At 38.7% G+C, this 17,352-nt stretch overlaps 2 protein-coding genes across 2 annotated transcripts; one reads left to right on the forward strand and one right to left on the reverse strand.

Annotated features, from left to right (window-relative positions):
- Positions 1 to 1,785: 1,785 nt before the first annotated feature.
- Positions 1,786 to 3,390, reverse strand: LOC105385247 (synaptobrevin-1). The gene has a single exon (XM_011555596.3). The coding sequence runs from the start codon at positions 3,278 to 3,280 to the stop codon at positions 2,921 to 2,923; it is 360 nt and encodes a 119-aa protein (XP_011553898.1). The 5' UTR covers positions 3,281 to 3,390; the 3' UTR covers positions 1,786 to 2,920.
- A 341-nt stretch (positions 3,391 to 3,731) lies between these two features.
- Positions 3,732 to 9,519, forward strand: LOC105395727 (T-complex protein 1 subunit beta). Its single transcript, XM_038112120.2, has 10 exons — positions 3,732 to 3,851; positions 4,008 to 4,181; positions 4,289 to 4,424; positions 4,809 to 5,028; positions 5,425 to 5,563; positions 5,905 to 6,113; positions 6,547 to 6,721; positions 7,157 to 7,334; positions 8,023 to 8,226; positions 8,754 to 9,519. Exons 1-10 carry the CDS (start codon positions 3,849 to 3,851, stop codon positions 8,924 to 8,926), a joined length of 1,611 nt encoding a protein of 536 aa, XP_037968048.2. The 5' UTR covers positions 3,732 to 3,848; the 3' UTR covers positions 8,927 to 9,519.
- The last annotated feature ends 7,833 nt before the right edge of the window (positions 9,520 to 17,352 follow it).

Genomic DNA, 17,352 nt, shown 5'->3' on the forward strand with positions numbered 1-17,352 from the left:
TAGGTTTCAGATAGGCTAGATACATAATATGTCATTTTTATTTCAGGAAAAATGCGTCTATTATCAGGGAAAAATATTTAAAAAAATCTGAACCATGGGGTTCTTGAGATATTAGGGTTAAAAAGTAAATTAATTAAATATATTTTTTTCGTTAAATAAGATTTTGATGAATGGTACACGCACAAATAAGTTTTATAATCTAAATCATGGGATTCCCAATACATAGCGCATCACAAAATGTATTACATGATTTTATTTATGCAAATAATATCATAATTATTTTTGCACATTTCACACTCAGAAACCTATTTTTATAAAGAGACCAATTTCAAAAATTATTTCATTCTATTCAAGTACCCGTTATCCCGAAGTATTATAAAATACTTTTTATCCAGGAATTCCCACGGGAACACTTTTAAAATCAATTTTTAGCTCGAGGGTAACATCTAGTACAGTAGAAAGACTTGATCTTTCATCACCTATATCTTTGTTCTCCCATGTCTCATAATAATAAAATTAATACCAGTATATGCTGTAGTCACGGACTACACATCAGTGTATGTTTCATCAATGGCCGCTCTGGGTCATGGCGCCATAGAGAAATGACCATTCTCCTTTATATAAAATTATAAGCTAATGTAGTTAATGATGTACTTATGAATGTTTTTAAATTTAATATTGATTCTGTATAATATTGCATGCCAACTATTACTTAGCAGTTCAATGAATGTTGCTTCCGCCTGTAATAGAACCTATTTCACACGAGCACCTTTTTGTGTCTCTAATAAGTTTTTAATAAATTGCATGTGTGTTATTCTGTTGGTGGAGCAATAAATAAATAAGTAAGTACATTGAAAATTCTGAACATAGCTCTAGCCTTTGCCAAACTACCGTACTACCGAGTTTTTCATTTGTGTAGGCTCCTTGGTATGGAGTGCACTCGTATGAAATTCATTCATGCTTTCATACCGGTAGATACTGTAGCACGGTTAGTATAGCTAGGTATACACTTTTGTGTCTTGTCTAAATAACAAACCATCTATTGAATAATAAGTAAGTACCTATGTATTTTCTGATTTTGAACTTATGAATAAACCTGACTGAATAGGATTTAAATTTCGTCGATTCCCGAGTAGGAAGGAACATCTATTTGTATCCCTAACTTTGGATACTTATCACTTTTGTTGACTGTACATCTGGAAGGCATCTAATGGCAGCAATCAGCATTCACTAAGTACTTACTTGTATGATGCGTTAGGAATGTTAATGGCATTGCATTAGTGATATATTGGCGCCAATGTACCTGCCCTGGCTGGAGCTAGGCCCGCCATTCATGGCCAATATGGAAGCTTATGCATTGATTAGGTACATCATTGTTAATTGACTAACGGTCAAATTTAAAGTTTTTCAACTTTGTTATTACAGTTTAATGGGGTTTAAACTTTGAACAGCCTTTCAGTAGCTGCGAATAAGAAGTGTTAGTTAAAAACAATGTGGAATCCCGTTAGGGGGACAGGAACTGGCAGTGTTGAAGATCTATTTCACTTGGCAAGAGAAGGAAAAGAGTATGCGGAGCTGACTGCCAACCTCCAATAGCTCTCCTCTCCAATAGGAGAGGCACTTGAAGAAGTTGGGGGGGGAGGGCACGCTACTTTGTAGTCTAATAAACATGAAAGCATTTAAATCTGAAGTGTAGAATCCCATTTACAGCAGTAGGAAGTATCCTACATCCATCATTGTGCCTCCTAAAACTGAAAGGAAGTAATTTAAATAACAACAACAAAATGGAAGAATACAATACACATTTATTACTTCTTAAACAATACAAAACAACTAAGATTACACATAATAGTAGTTTTTATTCATATTAATTTAGTATAAAACATAAACATTTATTTATCCTCTGCCGAGACAATCCAATAGATAAATGGACCTGCTATACTCAAGTAGCATTTGGTCCCATTTGTGCTACTACTAGCAGCATAACTTAATGAAATGCATTTTTATAAACAATACATGTTTATGATAAGTATAACTTAAGTTCCCATATCCTACCCTTTAACTTTAACATATAATATTTGATAACTTGATAATGATAACTTGATAAGTTTAGTACAGACAACACTTATTAAAAACTGTGCTTTTACAGTAACTTGACAGTACCTAACAAGCATAAATTTTTTGCAACATTCAGAAATATATAATTTTAAAAGTACTTTAGGAACAATTGTATAAGTTTTGTAATTTGTGCATTCTTAGAACCAGTTCGATAGTCGGACATAAAGCTTTGTAGGGTAGACCCTTTATCCATTTAATACTAAATAGTATCACAAAGTATTTACTTTCATTGGCCATTTATAATTTGTATAAGTCTAATAAAGAGAGTATAAAATGTGGTTTGTATAGTAGTAATATATTAAGAGTTAGCTAAAGTTTTGAAACATTATTACAAAGATGTTATTTTTCATTTATTTCTGAAATACATTGTAAATATAATTTGAATCGTTATTAAAAATACTCGTAATTACCATATATGAATTTATGGAAATGTGTTAAAACAACTTTCCTTCCTATTATTATTTCTGCTAAAAGGTAAAGTTTTTAGTGCCAAGTATCACTTATAATCAGTCATATTGTGATCAATGGTGAGTCATTCTGAGGAAACAGTAGGTTCTGACTGAGAGATATGAATACATTCTTATCTAGAATCTTCAAGACAATTGACTGCCAGACTGGCTTATCACTGAATAAGAACCTGGACATTAATGTAACATCTGAAAGACAGACTGAGACACACCTGCAAAGGTAATCTTAAATTGTGTAAAAACTTTCATAGCAGGCAAGGCCATGACATTTAATGTAATCTATAAATACTTTGCGCTGACAATGTTCCAGTAGAGAAAATGCGGTTGAATGTCGATTATCGTCCAGCGTCGGGCGATGGCGTGACGGCGGGGGCACTGCTGCCGCCTCCAGAGGGGATCGCCCACACGATGATGATAATAAGCAGAACAGCGCCGATGGCACCAATTATCAACATCATCTTCATGTTTTGCCACCAATACTTTCGCTTCAGCTTACCAGCTTGCTGCTCGAACTGCTCGGCTCCATGCTGTAGTGCATCAGCGCGGTTGTCCAGTTCCGACAGTTTCTGATCCCTCTCCAAAACCTTTTCTACGTTGACACGCATGATACCGACAACTTCGTCGACTTTTGCTTGGGTTTGCGCTAGCCGTTTGTCACTCACTCGGGGGCCAGAACTTCCTCCTTGGTCTTCCATTTTGGATGAGTTTGTTTGTAAACAAAATTTATAACAGCCAACAAAAGAAAAGAAAACTCAAGAAATCAAAGAAATATTACAAAGTGAAAATAAATATGGCGATGATTGAATGAATGAATGAAAATGACACATGAATCATAAATCCATAGACAGCATGAATCATGGGGTGCGATTACGTTCGTTCAACCAGAAAGTTATTATTCTAATGGAAAAGCACTGAATGTCTGTCGCTAGAAAAAAATGTGTTACATCGCTGAATATGTGCTCTGAAATGGTAATGTTTACGCAGACCTCACAGAATTTATATATTCATTTGAGAAGTAGGTAGGTTCACCTATTTTAAAGTTTTTAGTTGAGTTATATTCAGGATCCGTTATTATTCTAAGGCAGAGGTTACATACCATAGACTATTTGTGCCTACCACAGACAACCCCATCTTGTCCCTATTAAAATTAAAAATAAAACAAATTTGTCTTTGGTTTGGTTTCATTTCCATTATTTTAGCAAGTTCACAAAAACCGGGTGAATTTCTTAGTTTTTCTGTGATAAATAGTTAAAAACCAACAAAATGGTAAGCATTATTATATTATTTATGCCAATTACCATCGAATCATATGATTACATCATAATTTTAACATAGATTGGCCCAATACGACGTGATGAAAGTTTCGGCTGTCGTTGTTCTACCTGCACGTGTGCTCACAAATAATATTTCTGGCCTTTTCAGACGTCTCTAAACCCGACTAGAATTTTGAGCAATGCGGCCGAAGAAGAAAAGGGGGAAGTTGCTCGTATGTCCAGTTTTATTGGAGCCATAGCTATTGGAGATCTAGTCAAAAGCACCCTAGGACCAAAGGGAATGGACAAAATTCTGGTTTCCATGGGAAGAAATGCTGGCCAGGTAACTACTCTCACATTTTAAATGCTTAAATAATACGAGTTAATCAGCGCATTATAGAATTCTGAAGTAAAAACAGTGAACTAACCTATAAACACTATACTTTGTAGGTAGAAGTCACAAACGATGGAGCTACTATTCTGAAGTCTATCGGAGTGGACAACCCGGCCGCCAAAATCCTGGTTGACATGTCCAAGGTGCAGGATGAAGAAGTGGGCGATGGAACCACCTCAGTCACAGTATTAGGTATGCTGTTAGATCTTTGTAACAACAAAGGGCCCAAAAATATAAGCATTCATAAAAAAAAAAATGCGGAATGAAAATAAACTTTTGAGTTTGTATTTACTAACATTTTGTATTTTTCAAAGCAATAAAGTGGCATAATATATTTTATCCACTGTTTAAAATGTTACATGCTCTTACTAATGCACTAAAACAATAAGAAGAAAACTAAAACCACCTAAAACATACGTTGACATAAAATGCTTGTTTGAAAATGTTTCTAGCATAAGTCCATCAGGTTGGATATTTATACATTTGTAAATGTTCCGCAATACATGAACAAACTAGCCCTTTTTATGTTAAACTTACCACTACCCACTAAAAAATAAACCTAATCAAACATTCCAGCTGCGGAGTTGCTCCGCGAGGCAGAGAAGCTGATTGACCAGAAGCTGCACCCGCAGACCATCATCGCGGGGTGGCGCATCGCCGTGGAGGCGGCGAGGAAGGCCCTCTCCGACTCCAGCTTCGACCACGAGAAGAACATGAATGATGCCAACCTCCGGGCAGACCTGGAGAACATTGCCCGCACCACATTGAGCTCCAAGATCTTGGCCAATCACAAAGAGTAAGTTATGTTATGTTTGTATTTGGATAAAACCAGCAGTTTTCCTGTAGAAACTTGGTATAATGTGTCATGATCATAAAGACTACTTTGTGTGTTGACAAACACAACAGCTGAATTTGAATTTGAGTCAGATTATTGTTGGTACCTACTGCTCATTCCACTTGAGGAGGCTCCTTTCAAGCAAACCCAGTCACAAATCTGGTAGGCAAGTTTGTACTAGAATATTAAATCCTCCCACTTTTTTTTCATTGTTGAATCTATCATCTGTGCCAGAGTGCCAGCCGATTGACACTCTCCACATACATTTACATTATGATATGATATTATACCTATTATATAATATTATACCTCTCTTCATGTCACCACTCTTGACCCTCAATGTTTCCACAATTCCAGGCACTTCACAAAGCTAGCTGTAGACGCGATCCTGCGCCTCAAGGGCTCGGGCAACCTGAAGGCGATCCAGATCATCAAGATCTCCGGCGGAGTGCTCGAGGAGTCCTTCCTGGACGAGGGCTTTTTGCTCAACAAGAAGGTAGGTTGAGTGGTGGAGATTGCTTTAGGCAATAAGGTAGACTTGTGTAATTTTTGCGTTAATTATTTAGTATGAGGAGTTTCCGCAAGCTAAAAATCTTTGCCTGGGAATCCTGGGATAGAAAGTCCAGGTGCCATCTTCCTTCCTTCCAAATTTCATCCAAATTGGTTCGGCCGTTTCTACTGTGAAGGAGTTACAAACATCCTTACATACTTTCGCCTTTATTCTAATATTTCTTTACAATACTGGAATATCTACTTTCCTGAAAATCTTTCATTTAAATTTGAATCTTGCAACCAAAACCACAAATATGTACTAAGAAATCCACGATCACATCACAGGTGGGCGTGCACCAACCGAAGCGCATCGAGAACGCCAACATCCTCATCGCCAACACCCCTATGGACACGGACAAGATCAAGGTGTTCGGCTCCACCATCAAGGTGGACTCGATGGCCAAGATCGCCGAGCTTGAGCTGGCCGAGAAGGAGAAGATGAAGGACAAGGTCAACAACATCCTCGCGCACAAGTGCAATGTGTTCATTAACAGGTGAGGACATACTTAAAATAATGAACTATTCTTAGGCAATTAAATCTGGACCTGAATTAGATAGCTACAGGCTATGTTCTAGCTGGATGGGTGTAACACTCCTTGGGAGTGGCCTATGTCCAGCAGTCTCAATGATCACAGAGGCATGATTTTAAGAATTTTAAGTATGTATAAAACAGATTGCAGTTGCGTCATAAGAGACACCTTCAGCTACAATAAAAAGGAGTAGCACAACCTCTGTTTTAATAATTTCAAACAATAAGCCTAACCTTCCAACCAGCAAAATATCTCAAGTAAATTAATAGCCACGATCGGAACCAGTTCCGTACAAGTAATTTAAAAGCCTCGTATTGCAACAGTTCTGAAACTGGTTATGTAGACGACTGAAGGGCAAAATCTTACCATCATTAACAACCCACTCCTCACCCCGCAGACAGCTGATCTACAACTACCCGGAACAACTATTCGCCGATGCGAACGTGATGGCCATCGAGCACGCGGACTTCGACGGCATCGAGCGCCTCGCGCTGGTCACGGGGGGCGAGATTGTGTCCACGTTCGATACTCCCGGCAAGGTCAAGCTGGGCCAGTGCAAGCTTATTGAACAGGTATGTGGACGTTATTATTAACAGCAAGCATATAAGTACCTCATTTATTATATAAGTGATTTATTCATACAAAGGATGTCTGCTTTTAGCTATAAGGCCGTCTAGTTTACGATCGTAGGTTTCAAAATAATGCGCCGTTGATGGAATCCAAAAATTTCCAAGTTCAGCAGAAAGGCAGACTGTTTTGTGTATTATTACTAGTGTGATATTGATATGTACTGTTGCCTGCATTAGAACTATATTGCAATAAAAAAGCTGGTTATTAAAGGCATCATTGCTTGCACCTTACCTATATTTTACCGGCGACCGACCGTAAGTATAAGGCAGAGAAATCTGACCCCTCTCAGAAGCATTGTTACTATGAGAGGGGGGGTTAGGTTTCTCTGCTCATGACCGTACATATTGAAAACTAACCCTTTCCCATCCTACCCTCAGGTGCTAATCGGCGAAGAGCCCCTCATCCGCTTCTCGGGCGTCTCTCTCGGCTCGGCCTGCACGGTAGTCATCCGCGGCGCCACGCAGCAGGTGCTGGACGAGGCGGAGCGCAGTCTGCACGACGCGCTGTGCGTGCTGGCCGCCACCGTGCGGGAGCCCAAGGTCATCTATGGGGGCGGTGAGTGGCTTCTTCCTAAGCGTCTCAGGCGGATCCATAATATAAACCAACCTCGCATTCCTGAACCCTTGAGAGCCGAGCGAAGCGAGGCAATACATACTTAACCGGCATTTCCTAAAACCTTAAAGAGCCGAGCGAAGCGAGGCCATATATCTTAACCCAGCATTCTCTAAAGCCTAACCTTATCGGCGTTTTCTTAACCCTAAATAGCCGAGCGAAGCGAGGCCATTCACACCAGCCTCATATTTCTTAAAACCTAGAGTGCCGAGCGTAGCGAGGCTGCGCAAACCTAACAGGGATTCCATAAAGTGTACAGAGCCGAACGAAGTGAGGCCATTCATCTCAATCCTGCATACCCTGAAGCTGACCGAGCGAAGCGAGGCAATACAAACTTAACTGGCACTTTCCAAATCACAAAGCCGAGCGAAGCGAGACCTTACAAACTTACCCACATTTCTTAAATAGCTGAGCAAGGAGAGGCAGTACAAATAAGTACAGAACCCCCTTTTGGCTTTGGGGGTTAAAACAGCCAGATTAGAGCATTTACAGCTACAAAATCAAAGAGTGAAAATGGCGACGAAGCAGTTACTTTTTGTTGAGACTACAGAAAAAAACTCGTTGAGAATGTATGGGAAGAGACTTTTCTCCAATCAAAACACTTTTTAACCAATTCTCAATCTCCCCCCAGGTGCCAGCGAGATGCTGATGGCGGAAGCGGTCTCCAAGGTCGCTGCCCGAACCGCCGGCAAGGAGGCGGCGGCTGCTGAAGCCTTCGCCGTGGCTCTACGCCGGCTGCCGTCCGCAGTCGCCGACAACGCCGGCTACGACAGCGCCGAGTTGATCGCGAGGCTGCGGGCACATCATGCGCAGGGGGAGATCACGATGGGGCTTGGTGAGTTGATTGTGATGTAGAAATTTACAAGTGGGTTCCGTTTAAGAAGGTTGGTTTTCCAAGGAGACCTGTGTCAGCTGAGAGATCAGTATGTGAGTTGACTTCAGTTGTCAGTTGTTTGGAGAGAATATGGGGTTCGCTGGCTGCATTTATAGTAGAGAAATTGTTAAAAATTACAGCAAAGCTAGCAAACTGTGAATACTCGGCATACTAAGCCGATGTGCTGTTGGCTCAGTCGGCAGTGAAAATATTGCCTACTAGGAACGCAGCGTTAGACTCTGTTAAGATGGCCATAAGGCTATAATGTAATCTAAACTCTCCAGGTAATCCTACGAAGTGAGCTTATATTTTTTCGGATGCACCGTTTTTGATTTAACATAGCTAAGACATTTCCAACCATAGTATTAGTAGTAATAAGATTCATTATCGCATAATATAAAATTACTTGCGTTGTGTTGTTGCATCAGAATCGCCCACAATATTTATCCCTCCGTAACCTTATCTAACCCGCTCTCCTTACTCAACAGACATGAACAAGGGTAGAGTCGGCGACATGAAGAAGCTCGGCATCACAGAGTCCTACGTGGTCAAACGCCAAGTCCTAGTGTCAGCCGCCGAGGCAGCGGAGATGATTCTGCGTGTGGATAACATCCTGAAGTCTGCCCCGCGCCGCCGTGGGCCCGACCGCCGCCCGTGCTAAGAAGTGGGATAGTTATGGCGCGAATAGGATCTTAAAGATGGCTGCCTGTCAAAAGTGCCAATATGGCCGCTGGAGACGTTTTATTCGCAATTTTGGCTGATTCTAAAGGTTAAGTAAAAGCTGGAAAGATTAGGTTTTTCTCGTTCGAGTTTAAATATTTGCTTTCACTATCAGTTTAAAAGTCTTGGTAGCTGCTGTCGTTATGATCCTATTTGCGTGTGCGATGTATTTTGGGCTCTTAATTCGCTGAAGTTTATTTTTTGTCCGTCTACTCACAGATTTCTGTATCTTCTATGTTGAACAAAATTGTTAACAAGATAACATCACATATTGTATATGTGAACTATCCATAGGTTTGCTATTTCCAGCTTTTTTAATGTGATCCATCATCTGTTTTTAGATGGCTGTTCGTTTTGTCTCACAAAATGTTAAATCTGCAGAAAGCATTTACGCCCTGTTAGTAATGCTAGCTTGAATACTATAAGAATCGCATTATTATTAGTTTATTAACAGTGATTAGCTTTAGTTTTCGGCCACAGTTGCCTTGATTTAATGATGTATTAACATATATTTAATAAAAAATATAATTTTAATGTGTGCCTTTTTATTTATGTACATGTACAATCTATGTATAGCATAGCCAGCCGGAAATATTACTAGGTACAACTTAAATACATATTAGATAGTAGCACAAACCTACAGTGACTGTAAAGTATGTAAATTAAAATAAGGTTTTACAAGATTGCAGTTTAAAAAGAAGTAGATTTTTTTCATAGTTTCGAATAATAAATATGCCTTAAATTTCATCTCGATTTCGCCACGGGTTTTCGAGATAAGCTCTTGACAGACAAACGGACAAACAAAAAATTGAGATAAGGATTCAGTTTGTTACGGAACTTTTAACAGAGAAGAATTCACACGCTACAGTTATTTTAAAAGAGCTGAATAAAACAAGAACTCTTCCGATACTCGGTGCTAACAACTATTGTATAAAAATTGATAAAACCCTCGTACCTCTGTCTTGTAAACTTAGTTACGTGCAAACTGAATTCTTTTCCCGGAGAAATCGTCGGCTATCGCGCCCCGGATGTACCTAATACAATTTTCTCCTTTATTATTTGATTTACCTAGCCCGGCAATTTTATAGATATAACTCAGAACTTGTGTTTTTAGTCTATTGTTTTATGCGAGTAGTTGCTGGAAATTTCATGGTACTCGTATGTTTAAAAAAGATTGACGCATCATTCTCGGATGTCGGTCAATTTAGGTATATCTTTTATTTACTTAAATAAGTAAATAAAATAATTACTCATACGAAATCCCTTACGATAGGTTAAACAAATAAAGGTAAGTAGGTACATCGCCTATAACAAATCAGAGGTTTCATAGTAAAGGAATACCATCAGGTGGCGACTCTCCCGCGCCATACAAAATTCGTATTTTACTCGCCACTATTCGGACGGAGTACCCATGGAAAAAGTAAGTACCTAGAATCTAGATAGTCTAGGTACAGTGCGACAAACTTATCTGTTCCGGTGAGAGCGAACTAAATTGATCCATATCTCATTACTTACCTATGAATTATACATTCATATAGATTATATGGGTTTATTAAAACCGCAAGGGTGAATTACCACTACAGGCAAACTTAAAATCTTACAGAATCAAGAAATATTAGACATTTACGTGAGCTCTCACCGGAACAGATAAGTTTGTGGCACTATACTATAGTACGCATATTAGAAAAAGTACTATTTGTATTCGCTAGATGGAGCTAGTTGTCGTTTTGTAACAGTAATACCCATACCTACTGTGGTGCTAGGTTGGTAGCAGTTATAATTGTACTTACTTTGTAATTTACACAAATAGGCTTGATTAACTTAATAGAGGATTTCTACCTTCAGATCCAGGACACTACGACTCAAACATGGCCTCACAACAACACATACAGTAGGTAATGGAATCTACCTATCTCTACTTAATTCATTCGTTAAAAAAAATACAAATTAAATAAAAAAGTTCAGATACTGATGAGGCCTCAGGGTTTAATTTCGAGTTTTTCAGGTAGGTACTTGCGTCAAAGGTCGATTAAACATCGTATCACTCTCAATTAGAATTAACTAAATTAACCTTTACGTTGCTTCGGGTTATTAATTTTATTTATTTTAAAAAATGTTAAGGTTTTTAGTCTTCCCATTTTAGGTACGAAAATAAAACACGAAAATAATGTCGTAAATTCGTGTAATTTGTGAAAAGTTGATTAGTATCCAAGCAGGTATGAAGGTACTCAGCCGGGTTAGATCCACATTTACAGAGACACCGGGTAATAATCAGAACTACCGCATTCATTTCAAAATAGTCCCCAAACATGCAATGGCGGTTTCGTTTATGGGGAAAAGGCAATTCTAATATTGCCGTAATTATGAGCCATTTCATTTCCATTGGGGCTAATAAAGCTCACGTGTCCAAGGTTTTCAAGAAAACATTTAATTTTTGTTAACAACTTTAGCGAAAGTTCGTTTTTAGTTAAATATACCTATACCTATAACTATACTATGTTGTATGTTTGTTGTAAGGCATCTATAAGTTTGAATGAGTTATTGTGGTAGTATTTTGAACGTTATTGATTATTAAATTAAGTTAACGACCTGCCTAAATACCTACGTAAAAGATTAGGAAACTTTCAGCTTAATATTGCTATAGGTACCCAACTACCTAAGCATTTTCTACCAGCCAACTTGTTTGTTTCGATATGCTCGTTAGACGTAGGTACATAATAAGTAGGTACTTAGGTACCTGTTACACAATTAACAATATTAGTTGTGGTTTGTGGCTGGAATTCAGCGAAAAGGGGACATCCGGTCCTTCTGAATTTACCTACTAATTCGTAGATAAGAAAGGAAAGCGCTCATAGGTTCGAATGGAATAAATATTAATGTTTTCAAAACGGATTGTAAGCTATTTTACCGGGTCATAATAGACATTTTGATATTGTGTCTACTCCCGCCCGCCTAGGCTCACCGGGGGCGGATAACGGCCGAAAATAACCATAAAAGCTGACTCAAATTGACCGTGACACAGATAAACATAAAGTGACAGCCCAACGTATTCTGTGACAAGTCTCTCCCCGGTGAATCATGGGTGAATCCTGGCGGGCGGGTTCGCGGGACTCCTCCATTTTTAACGCGCTGACGGTGTATTGAGACAATTTAGATAAATGGCGGGACCTGCCGCCTGACGCTCAATTATTCAGGCCTCCTCGCCTGCATCGCCTCCTCACGTCACTTCAGGAGGATTGCACAATAAAGGTGAATATTTAGGCAGCAATCACGAAGCTTTCCGTGACCCGAGCCGGGTTCCTCGTTTCAAAAGATGACACTTGTATTTGTAACTTGTCGTACAAACACACACATAACTACTTATATTCGTTTGTATCCTTTCGTACGGTATAAGTATGAAGTTATGCTTCTTCTTCTTCTTTCGTGTCAGTGAAATGCGATTTTATACTTATCCCGTGACTCACAACCCAATTCAAAATTATTCAGTTTCTCGTGGTATGGTGAAAAAGTTATATAGAAAGCCGAAAGGGATGAATCGTGGTGTTACTGTAACAACCTTTGTTCTTCTACATTTGCAAATCCAAGATGCGTAAAAATCTTACACTTCTAATTTATATATTTAACAGCAGATTCTGCGTGATGATATTCTACATCGCAAAGGCATGTGTGGGTACTAGGGTAACGGGTTGGGTTAGATACCGCTGCAATAGTAATATTATTTAATTATTATATAGTACATAACTAATAATAATATGTTAAGATAGATTAACGCCACGGCAGAGCTTTGTTATGTGACATGTAAAAGGGATTTCATTGTTAAAGCAGACGCAGAAAAAGCGGCGACGCGAATGAATAATGTTAACTAATGACGAATGTTTTCAGTTGTTGAAAATGTTTCGCGAATTCCGGGCGGGCCCGACAAAAACCTGACTGCAACGTAATTGCGAGCTGGAATGAAGTTATTAGCCTCCGCATACTTATTATGGTTCAGATTTTTTCAGGATTTCACGTGTTTTCGTGACTTTTCCCGTATTTCCAGAACAAAGAGCCAATTTATTTTAAATTGAACTTTATGCTCATGTGGCTGCATTTTTAAATGCGCAACGCTTTTAGTCATGAGCCGAATTTAGTGTTTTTAATGGCTTATGAACCTACTGACCTCAAAAGCGCATGGTTCTCGGTAAAGGTGGTTCAAAGGGCCGTAAATACGTTTTTCCTGGGGCTAGGAAAGCAATAAAGAGGAAGAGCGAGGTGTTAGCGGATTGTTTATCGGGATCGGGCGCGGGTGTAATTAGCCTCACTTCACTGATGGCTCCGACTTTGATTCACAAACTCACTCCCAACTGGAGGTGAACTGTTGAAATCTACCTGGAAATTCTTTCGATCGAATGTACACCACTTAATAAGTTATTTGTACTTAGGTTAGGTTCAATAGACACAATATGTGAACTAGGGATACCAAAGTAGGAATTTAGTAGTGTACATTCTGTCCATAAAACTAAATTGTACCTACCTACTTAGGTACATAGAGTCTACTGTCTTGCTACTACCTAAGTGGTAAGCATACATATTTTGATATATTATTATTATATTAGTATAGGACGGTCGAATGGCGTAGTGGTTAGTGGCCCTGACTGTTATGCCGAAGGTCCCGGGTTCGATTCCCGGCTGGGGCAGATATTTGTTTAAAGACAGATATTTGTATAGGTACTCGGGTCTTGGGTGTTGATATTTATATTTAGTATCTATCTATCTATGTATTTGTGTAGATATATCAGCTGTTCGACACCTATAACACAGGTTCTGCCTAGCTTGGGATCGGATGGCCGTGTGTGAGATGTCCCCACATATTTATTTATTTAATTTAATTTAATTAATTATTTAATAATATACGCGCCATTAAAATACTACTTACTTGAAAACGATGATAAATAATTTCCACTTAGTTAGTGAACTGAAAATTTTCTTACAAGGCCTAATATAGCTTTATAACTTACCTAACAGAATCTGTGTGATACTTCAAATACTTACTTATGAATAATTTAACTTACCTAATGCAATACTAATTTGTATCCTGTTTAGTTTCAAGAGTGGTCCGTGATGTATTCTTTATCCTCGTTTATCTCAGTTTGCAGGTAGCGAGCCGTGTAGCCGCTGTAATTACGTGCCCTATTTAGACTCGCGCCTATCCCTAGTCTATTTCCGTAACTAAAATGTATGAGATTTGGGATTAATATATTGTTTTGCCTAAATGCAAACACTATCATTTGACCTAACCAATGTTAAAAACCCCGACATTCAACACTAACAATCGCATAACTTTTGAACGGCTTAGCAGATTTTAATAAAATATGGCTAAGATCATTCGGGGTAATATCAACTATGAAAATAAATAATATATGGTTCAGCCGTTTGGAGCCACGCTACCACAGATAGATACACAAACACAGTTAAACTTATAACGGGGCTAAAAAAAAAACAGGACGATTTTAGTCTGTTGCGTAGGTACATTAAAGTAATTATTTTGTTTATATACCTACTCACAATAGATATCTGTGCTCACAGTAGATAATCTCGGGACACCGGAATTTGTGAAGCCACTTTCGAGCTAATAATTAAACCACATAACTACCAGCATAATAGTTGCCGGTTTGTGGATCCAATCTACATACTTACACGTCCAGCTTTTACGTAGGAAGACGAAGAAATTCACATTCTAATACACAATTTACGTATCCTTTATGAGTGTACATCACATATATTTTAATACTCGCTAGATGGAGTGACAGGGCAAAAGAAACGTCTCGACTACTTCCACAAAATAATAACACCCCACTTCTACCACTAAGCTCTTATTTTGAACTAGCTGTCCCCGCGCGCTTCGCTTCGCCTTAAAAAGTTTTCCCGTGGGAATTCCGGGATAAAAAGTAGCCTATGTTCTTTCCCAGGGTCTAGACAATATGTATACCAAATTTCATTCAAATCCGTTCAGTAGTTTTGGCGTGAAAGAGTAACAGACAGACAGACAGACAGACACAGTTACTTTCGCATTTATAATATTAGTTAGGATTGGTTCGGTTAGAAGATTTGTGACTTTGTTCATTGGTACAATAAGGTTGAACTTAAAACGGTTCATTTGCGGTGGAGACACATTTTTGCTTTGTTTTTGTATGCGACAAACCATCTTATTCGTGTATTGTTAATCTAAGTGTACGTCGCTCTACTTAATACATTAAGTGCTTATGTAAAGCTAGGAGATAGTAGTCATTAGTTATTCTATTGCAATACTCGGGAAGGTTAATGCGCATTTGCTGTAAGAGCTGTTTGTTAGATGACCTACTTATGAGGCAGGTTCTATTCTATTATACAGGGTGAGTCTTTCGTAGATGCACATCGGAAAGTAGGTCATAGAGCTCATCATTCTGAACAACTTTTGTTATGATGACCCTAAGATATTCACGAAAAAAATATCTACTCCTCATACACAAAGTTACGAAAACAACATTGTTTTGTAAGTACTTATGGGGATTTTTTTTTCTATCAAATTGATGTGCCACAAAGAATTTAATTATATTATTACGTTACACCACCGTTTCACTGAGGTTGAAGGTTAAATTTTAAATCATGTGGTTAAATTTTTCCAGAGCAACCTTACTACTACTTACTTAACTAAAGATAAATATACATTTAGGTACGCTAGTAATATATATGCATATCAATGCATTTAGGTATTTGACACCCTGACAACAACCAGAAATACAGGTCTATGACAGGAAACAATAATACCTACCTACATAAAAAAGCTTGCTCTCAAGAGCATCAAAAATGTACCAGCTTAGCATGTGCTGTAGATAGTCCCGTATTGTATCTATTGCGAATACATACGTTGTTAAACCGTTGTATCTAAGACCGAACCATGTATTCAGTTCCCAGACGTTGGTTCTTGCTAGAATTAGATAACCTGGAAAACCATGTCTATTGAGACCTAAATAGATTTAGCGCGACAGCCCGCGGCTCATATAAGATACATGTCTGCGAAACATGGCGGACTCACGTTAGGTAGTTAGTATTGTAGAAAAAAATATAGTTGTGCTTTGTGATAATATTTAACATTTACACATAAGAGTTCTGTCAGTAAAAGAGATACGCGGGCCAAACACTCTGTTTTGTACTTACAACATATTATCCAAAAAAAAAAATGTTGTCCCAAGGTTGTCCCAAAATAAAACTGTCAATTAGTTCCGTTGAGCAACTCGGCGTTAGAACAGTAAATTTATCAAAACCCATAAGTAACGGTTATAATTATGTTTAAAAACATCGCAAGACACAAATTGTGAACGCACGCGGAATCTTGCCAAGAATGCTAAACTCCAGCTCTATTTGCAAATGGCGTCAAACGGTGTCCGGAAGCTCAGTGGAATATTGATAATACCTCTCCTCTCTACACCGGGAAATCCCCGTTTTTAACCACGAAACATAGACTAGCCGGCATCCGGGCCATCGATATGCAGATGAGCCCACGTAATCTGTGAACTTGGGGCTACAGAATAGGCGATAAAGTACATTAAAATACTTCGAGTCCTTTATATCGAGTCCATTCTCTACATCTGAAGGAATGCCTTCAGTAGATTTCAACGGAAGCGCTACAAGTTTAATCTAGGTTTATCTTACTATACAGGGTGAGTCTTTCAGAGGTGGACATTCGGAAGTATGTCACAGAGTTTTTCATTCTGAACAACTTTTGTTATGATGACCTTGAGATATTTCCGAAAAAAAAACTACTCCCCATACACAGTGTCACGTAAACAACCAATTTTTGTATGGGGAAGCATCTTTTTTCCGTTATATCCCAAGGTCATTATAACAAAAGTTGTTCAGAATGAAGAGCTCTGTAACATACTTCCGGATATGCTTGAAAAACTCACCCTGTATAATATTATAAAGGCGAAAGTTTCTTCACGTCAAAACGGCTGAACCGGTTTTGATGAAAAATGGTATGGAATTAACTGACACCCTGGATTAACACATAGGCTACTTTTTATCGCAGAATTCCCACGGGAAAAGTTATTATGGCGAAGCGAAGCTCGCGGGAACAGCTAGTTATAAATAATTTAATGTTATTTTACAATAGAAATCTGCATCCTACCAACCTGCAGTGGACCAGGGTGGTGGGAAATCGTCCTAGGGATATCCATTCTAGAGAGCAAGTTGCAGGTACTCCCCCACCGACAAAAGAAGAGTTTTGTAGGAGGCTCATGTCGTGTGTATTGATGTATTAATTACGGGCAGTGCGTTTTAGCCGCCGATTCCCCGGCCCAGCCTCAGCCGGCGGCGTCAGAGATCTTCGCTAACGCGCGATGATCCCGC

The sequence above is a fragment of the Plutella xylostella genome, chromosome 13 (assembly GCF_932276165.1).
Source record: "Plutella xylostella chromosome 13, ilPluXylo3.1, whole genome shotgun sequence".
In the NCBI taxonomy this organism is placed as follows: domain Eukaryota; kingdom Metazoa; phylum Arthropoda; class Insecta; order Lepidoptera; family Plutellidae; genus Plutella; species Plutella xylostella.